We start from the raw sequence: 7,563 nt of genomic DNA on the forward strand, positions 1-7,563 counted from the left end.
GCAAGTGGGGCGGCAACAATGAATCAAAGATAACTTACATATTATAACCCACTGATCTAGATAGGTCGTGTTCGAGTTGGTTTCATATCATATTATTTGTGTTAACTTTATGTTTTCTTTCGGTATAAAACTTTATCTTCGTGTCATATCAGTTTCAGTCGTGTTGTGATACAACCAAATATTCTCTATCCAACTTCACACACCATAATTTTCAATTCTTGATACAATTAGCCACAAGATTTGGGCAAGTGGGGCGGCAAGTAACAGTGAATCAAAGATAACTTGTTCCTCATTACTAAATTTGTAATCTTCTTTACTTCTCAACAAAGTTCTCTACCAATACTTAAACCCCAAACCCCCTTCATTCATTCTACAAATCCATCCATAATCAAATCATCCAACTTTATTTTTATCTTCACCAATAACATTAATAAATTTTAATCAAGAAAATGGGGCACAGCAATCGTCATGACTGGGGCCCAGTGTTCATTGCAACAATCCTGTTTGTTCTTCTTTCACCAGGGTTATTGTTTCAGGTGCCAGGTGGCAAAAGGTGCATTGAGTTTGGAAGCTTCCGTACTGGTGGGGCCGCTATTATGATCCATGCTCTTCTCTACTTTGGCCTCATTTGTATCTTCTTGATTGCTCTTGGCATTCATATGTATTGGGGTTAATCATACATGCCCATATTGTTCTTGATTCTTCTTTTGTTTTGTTTTGTTTTTTGTTTTGGATTTAATTGGGTAACCATTGTTTAACAATCGGGCGCACGTTGGAGCGCGTACGAGAGACGATGGTTGAGGTCTATCGAGTTGTCTCTTTTGTAATCGGGTTGAATTTTATCGAGCTAAAGTTTGTATTATTATCAGCTGATATCTAATACAGAGTATCAATCTAGTCGTTTGAATTTTGGTGTGTGTGTTTGTTGCGAGTTCTTTTAATGTTAATCGCAATTTTACTACGTATTTCGTACTGTTCTCAGGTTCTTTTTACGAAGCTCGTAGTTTATTAATGATTTTGATGTATGTTTTGTATTTGTATGATGACTAAAGATATGAAAAGTGAGATGTGTGAAAATGAAGCGAGAAAGTTGTGCATGTCAATGTTTCATGACTTGGCCATTATCTCAATGAAAAGTAGTTGAAGTATTCAAGTATATGCCAATTTACTTTTGTTGGCTTTCACTTTCAAAACGTAACCAAGATAAATATCAAATGGTAGAAATGCCCAATGGAATTGAACTATTACTCAAAGACTTGACTTGCTAATTAACCAACCCACACTTAGTGAAATTGATGTATACGGTATACCAAATGCGATTGCTAAGTGTACCACTCAATTTTATGAAGAGTAAAGAAAAAAAAAACTTACTCCGCGTTGAAATAGTAACGTAAGTGACAATATTCTTTACAGAAACATATTATGTCGTACATAGTAGTGTTTAAGTATAAGACAATGTTGGAAATAGTGCCAAATGAACCAATTTCTTTATGCATATTATTTGTGTAGGTGTGTAAGAGGAAGCACACCAAATCGCCAATCCATTCGAACATTTTTAGAGGTAGATTTATGCGCAAATTAGATCATAGACACATGTGCATCATGCTCATTATGCACCCAAAGAACATTAATACATACTTGTAAGTTTTTTATTTATAACATGGGAATATGAGAATACCCATTTACATTTATTTACATTTTCACAACATTTATAAGTTCATAGTCAGCTTTTCTAGAGTTTCTTCATGTTCCTTTCAAAGATCTTCAAGAACAGCCCACTCATAACTCATGACTCCCAACAAGAAAGAAAGACAAGTTTACAATACTTTATTAGCCAACCTAACACATAAAACAAAGATACATTATCGAAAGAAATTCATTTATTCCCTGATAATTTTTATTGTACAACCGGTTGTACCATGCATAAGCTGAAATATCCCATTTAAAAAGCTAACACATTGCCACAAAATATTGGCATCTACTAGAGCCTTGATGACAAAGACATCTTGAAATGGTCACATGATGTACTACATTCCTTTCTTTGCCACCACATATGCTAAGAATGCCAAACACGCTAATTACCCACAAATACTAATATAAGAACACACTAGAGTACTAACTACTAAACATGTTCAACTTGGTCCAATATACACATATATTAATTCTCATAGCACATTAGATATCGAGATCGAGAACGAGAACGAGAGAGAAATAGAATGGCGGATTGGGGCCCGGTGGTGATCGCGTTGGTGCTATTCGTGTTGCTATCGCCGGGGCTACTATGTCAAATCCCGGGGAGGGGAAAAATGGTTGAGTTTTCCAACCTGCAAACAAGCGGCATTTCAATACTTGTTCATGCCATAATCTACTTTGGCCTCGTCACTATTTTCCTAATTGCTATTGGTGTTCACATCTACGCTGGCTAGTTTAAGCTTAATTTGCTTACATCTATTTCGTTTTTGTTGAGAGGAAGATAACTCGGACATTTAACATATTCCTACTTCCTAGTATATATGGTGTTATTATTTAATTTTTTTGGTGTTCAAATGGTAAGTAAGTTGAATTTATGTTTGAAATACATGTAAGTTTGAGTTTTATTGTTATGTTATACGATGTTTTGCGGTAATATTGGTCATTGTTGATTTACCATTCAATCTTCTACTCGAGACTCGAGAGTGTTGCGGATTTATGATGTTGATGATGCGATTTTTCCCCCTATGTCCGAATGTAATAATCACATACTTCATATGAAACACAATTTTAGGGTATAAAAACAACATAAGTACCAAACTACGTACTCACAAAATATGTTTACGCTATACAGAAAAAGCGATAATTAATTTGTGTTCTACAATCATATCATAATGTTTATACAAATATACCATAATCAGATTAATACTGAATTTCAAGGGAATCCTTCCTTAAAGTGCCACCAGTTAGGATTGAACCTCAACCCTCTGGTTGAAAGGTGAATCATTTCCATTAGGCCAAAGCATTGCTTGTCTGCTTGGTGGAAACCGAATTAATACCGGACAATAACTGCACGTACGCGTATAGTCTTGTCAAAGATCTTATTTAAGCCACTGATAAGCTGTGCACTAGAAACAGAGGCAGGCAGAAAAGTACCGGGCAGACAAGCCGAAGCATGCCGGCCATATTTTCTTAACATCTAAGACCGGCCATACTTGATCAGCTCTAATATCGCTACAAACAATAGCAGACAGCTTAATATACGTCAAACTGTCAAAGCACACATTGATTTCATGGATGAACAAAAGATTTAGTAAACCTGCCTTCATTCATTATATTCTTGTATTCATGAAACATGTTCTCCCCTCAATTTTCTTAATAATATCGGAAAATAAGATCCAGAACCTAAATACAGATAATAATGCCCCATGGCTTTAAATTTACACATTTGGGATCATCATAAAGAGAGCAACATGGCCCATGATATGAAAAATTAACAGTTTCAACACAAAAGAAACTTCATATTCTTGACATTTCTATAATATCCACTGTATTAAGCAACTCTCATAACCTAAAAAGAAAAGTATCCCCATATTCTTCAACCCCGGATGAAGAAGCCAAGCCATATCCACAAGTTTTAGTAACAATCTTAAAAAGCCAGTTACCCACAGTCCGAATTCCAATAGCCTTTCGGCCCACATCAATTCCCCTGAATATCAAAAGCGGAGCAGCCAAGGAATACGAGTGTCCGCCTTCTCTACTGTTGCAATAGTGCCTCTTGTTATCCTAACCATCTTTACAAGAACTTCCATGCTGCATAAATACAGATTACAGAATGTTAATTATTGATAATGATAATGCTATCAGTCAACATCACCGGATAAGCTCAGCAAGAATCCAACCGATGACAATTAGATTACTGTTTCCTACTAATTGCTCAATATTAAAGCAGGATAAGGAACAGAACTCAACCAGAAAAATCATTCAATATCATCACTATATATAATTGACTACATTATTTGGGTAATCAATTTTTGGTTTGTTTGGTTGTGCATTATATATGACTAGTGGATTTATGACAAATTGGGCCAACTTCTGAGTTCTGCAGGCATATATCATTACATGACACATAAATTTCCATTCTTGGATCTCAACAATCTCCCACTCATTAACACTAAATTAAGAATATGATAATTGTGTGATAGGTTGTGAGATCTGCAACACTCATCCATCAGGGATACACCAATATAATTGCTTTGCTCTCAACCTAAACAATCTAAGAAATTTCCGTTTATCCATGTTTATTAAAGGTGAAGTTTAAATCTGCAATCAACTAGCAATCTTCAAAATAAATAGCATTATGGCATACTAACTAAATGGCAAATCCTGCAACGTAAAGGATACATTGACCTAAAACCATTACTGTGACACTTCATTTGACGACTACATAGCCTATTGATTTATTGAATGTACACCATCAAACTAAAATACAAAGCTTACATTAACAGAAACACTAGAACCAGATATTCGGCCATGAAACAGAAAATTAAGACAGAAGTCAATGTTGTCTTATTGAGAGTGTCCTAAACAATCAGCATCAAGGGAAGTTTATGCAACAATAAATAACTCTATTAATCAAGGAATAAGATCTTGTTCACCAGGAAATGCAACTATCCTGAGTGGGAAGCCCAACTTCAAGAATACAAGTAAGACGTGTAAACCCTACCAGAAAGGAAGGTCATGAGTTTAATTCCTTGCTAGAAAGATCCTCCTAAATCTGAATGAGGGCATTATTGAACGGATGGTAGGGGGGCTTCAACCTTCAAGAATCCGAGGTTATCCATTAAAAAAAGACCTTGTGATTAAAAAAAGTTACCGATGACAATTACCAATTAATTAACTCCTAGTTGTTCAGATGACACTTAATTTGTCCAAAGCCTTTCAATTTAATACAAGAACCAAATAAAGACTATTAATTTGTCCAAATCAACACTCTTGTCACAGTTTGCCAAATCAAACGGATACCAACAAGCAACTACATGCATTCAACCTAAAAAGAAGACCTTTTTATGTTATACTATTGACTAAAGAACAATTCAAATTCTAATTACAAAGCTACATAAATAAATAAAATTAAACAGTATGTACATGCCCATAATGTAATTAAAATATTTCTCTGTTCAACAAAAACATGAAACACACTCATACAAAGTCAAATTGCCTTGTTTCACCACTACAAGCAAGAACCCATATGTGTACACCATCATATCCGTGTCACGATCAACAAAATGCAGTTTCACAAACAACAAATACAACCAACAAAATGCAATTTCACAAACAACAAATACAACCATTTCGGGGAAAAACCATTCCATATCCAACCCAATTCTGTAAAATCCGTAACCAGCTTAAATTTCCTTCTCAAATACGAAGTATGAATCCCACCAATGCCAAGGTCCCATCAACCTTCCAACTATACACCAATTTAACCTAACTAGCCAAAATGAGTCAGAACCCGATATTTAGGGCCACGTATAAGAAGCTAAAAGTGGAAACATAGCACATTAAATAAACATTAATAACAATCCCGTCCATTAAATCCTAAAAACTACGGAGTAATGTCATTTGAGCAAATATTTGCAGCCCCAAAAGCTACAAGTTCAGTAATGTTTGATTGAGCTTAATATTTCCACTTTTAGCTTCTTATGGATCTTCACTCGGATGGTTATGATTCTAGCCAATACGCAATCAAAATAAATAATTTCATACACCGACAAAAACAGAGCAAAAAGATACAACAACAGCTAAATAAAATTGATATTGAAATTAAAAAGCCCGAAAATGAATTGAAATATGATAATCAAGAAGAAATTATACCAGGAAAATCTTTCCGAGGCGAAGAAGGTGACGATGAAGGCGGAGCAGAGATGGCGTAACAGAGAAAAGCCCGACCCAAAACCGAAATACTGGTAACAAGGCCGACAAAATAGAACACCATAACAAGCCCAATAACCCAAGGCAACAACATGAACCCTATGAAGAACGTCACCGATCCACAAAGCATTAAAGCCAGGGAAATTCCCAACATCAACGACGCGAAACCCGCCGGCGTTATCTGCGGCGGAAGCCTAACCGCCGCCGCCGACGATGAAGACGACGGAGGATAGAGATGATGATCAGAGAAATTGAGCGACGACGGCGATGGAGGGTGGCGCAAGATGTTGAGTACTAAAGAAGATAACTCGTATAAAACCCTAGATTGTTGATTGTGATTAGTATGCTGATGATCTTGTCTTCTCATCATTTTCTTGAACAAAGAATGATCCAAAATTGGAATTGATTGAATTTCAATTTTAGATAAACCTCAAAAAAATCAAAAAAAACCCTAGATATATTTGAAAATTCGGGCGAAAAGTCGCTAAATTCGAGGTAATTGGATAATTGTAAAGTTTCAGAGAAAATCGGTTTACAGATGGCGAGCTGTGATTGGACAGAAAATAGGGATTTAGAGAGAGAAAGTTGGTAGAGAGGGAAAGTGAATTGGTAGAGAAACTTATCTGGTTATGACGAAGGAGGGGAGGGGGAAGGAAGAAGAAAGGAGGTGATGGTGGGGGCAAAAAGGGAAAAAGTGAAGTTTGAAAATTATTGAAGCTTTTTTAATTTATTTATTACGTGTATTAGGATAATGATATACGCGTTCTAAATTTTCTAATGCGAGTATGTGTTACGAAGTATATGAATATTTAGGGTGAGTTTCATTCGTCTTTATTCAAATTTATTGCATCTTATTTGAATTAATTGCACCTGATTGAAAAATTAAAATTTGAGCGAATTTATTGAAAAGATCTGAATTAAACTTATAATATATGTCGTCAGGTCTAATCGCGTGCGATTAAGTAGATTGGCCTCAATTAAAAACATATTGATCGAAACTTACTTTTCAAGGTAAAAAGAGCACACCCTACTACATTTCTTAAATTATTAAGGAATATAAATATTGTTTTAATAATGCATGGCAAGATTATGCATCAACATAACTAATATTTTGTGTTAGTTAATATTGTCATTTTCGGATCCTTATGTATGTAAGAAATGATATAGTCGTTATATTGAAGTACTTTGTATTTTTGTTGGACCACTTAGTTCTTTTATTATCGTGAACTTTTCTCCAGCCAGGTAAGATATGCATTTAATATTTTCTTAATTTGAAATTAATTGGAATAATCATGATCGATCCGTATAATTAATTGCATGGTACAAGCTACATATTGTTGGAAATCCTAGTGAAAATACAAAAGAAAATGAGTGGGGAAAAGGGAATGTGAAAAGTCCCACATGGGATAAACACCAACTACTTTCAATGTTTATATTTGGGGCTTGAGAGAAACATTTGTTTAAGAAAGCATGTGAGTGACATGAGTAGACACACAACACGCGCGCGCGTCGGGCCGTGGGCCTTGGTACGTACTTGGTACTCGCGGGCGTGGGGTGGGTTTTGTGGGCCGGGTTATACTTCCCATTTAAAGTATTCTGCATCCTCTCTCAAACTCTAAACACTGTTCTCATCCTTGGTGTCGTGTTAACCCTGGAGGG

General features: G+C 35.6%; 3 protein-coding genes across 4 annotated transcripts; 2 read left to right on the forward strand and 1 right to left on the reverse strand.

Annotated features, from left to right (window-relative positions):
- Window positions 1-264: 264 nt before the first annotated feature.
- LOC110785691 (uncharacterized) lies at window positions 265-911 on the forward strand. Its single transcript, XM_021990175.2, has one exon. The coding sequence runs from the start codon at window positions 450-452 to the stop codon at window positions 672-674; it is 225 nt and encodes a 74-aa protein (XP_021845867.1). The 5' UTR covers window positions 265-449; the 3' UTR covers window positions 675-911.
- Window positions 912-2,114: 1,203 nt separating this feature from the next.
- On the forward strand, window positions 2,115-2,626 carry LOC110785692 (uncharacterized). The gene has a single exon (XM_021990176.2). It carries the CDS (start codon window positions 2,217-2,219, stop codon window positions 2,424-2,426), a length of 210 nt encoding a protein of 69 aa, XP_021845868.1. The 5' UTR covers window positions 2,115-2,216; the 3' UTR covers window positions 2,427-2,626.
- Window positions 2,627-3,279: 653 nt separating this feature from the next.
- LOC110785717 (uncharacterized) lies at window positions 3,280-6,589 on the reverse strand. 2 transcript variants are annotated; one of them, XR_002532670.2, is made up of 3 exons: window positions 5,848-6,589; window positions 4,697-4,790; window positions 3,280-3,783 (listed from the first exon to the last, which is right to left on the reverse strand). XR_002532670.2 is itself a non-coding variant. In XM_021990215.2 (2 exons), exons 1-2 carry the CDS (start codon window positions 6,272-6,274, stop codon window positions 3,767-3,769), a joined length of 444 nt encoding a protein of 147 aa, XP_021845907.1. In that variant the 5' UTR covers window positions 6,275-6,578; the 3' UTR covers window positions 3,280-3,766. The 2 variants fall into 2 exon arrangements, 1 of the variants encoding a protein (XP_021845907.1); XM_021990215.2 differs by lacking the exon at window positions 4,697-4,790 and having other exon boundaries at window positions 5,848-6,578.
- Between the last annotated feature and the right edge of the window lie 974 nt (window positions 6,590-7,563).

This window comes from Spinacia oleracea, chromosome 1 (genome assembly GCF_020520425.1).
Source record: "Spinacia oleracea cultivar Varoflay chromosome 1, BTI_SOV_V1, whole genome shotgun sequence".
Classification (NCBI taxonomy): domain Eukaryota; kingdom Viridiplantae; phylum Streptophyta; class Magnoliopsida; order Caryophyllales; family Amaranthaceae; genus Spinacia; species Spinacia oleracea.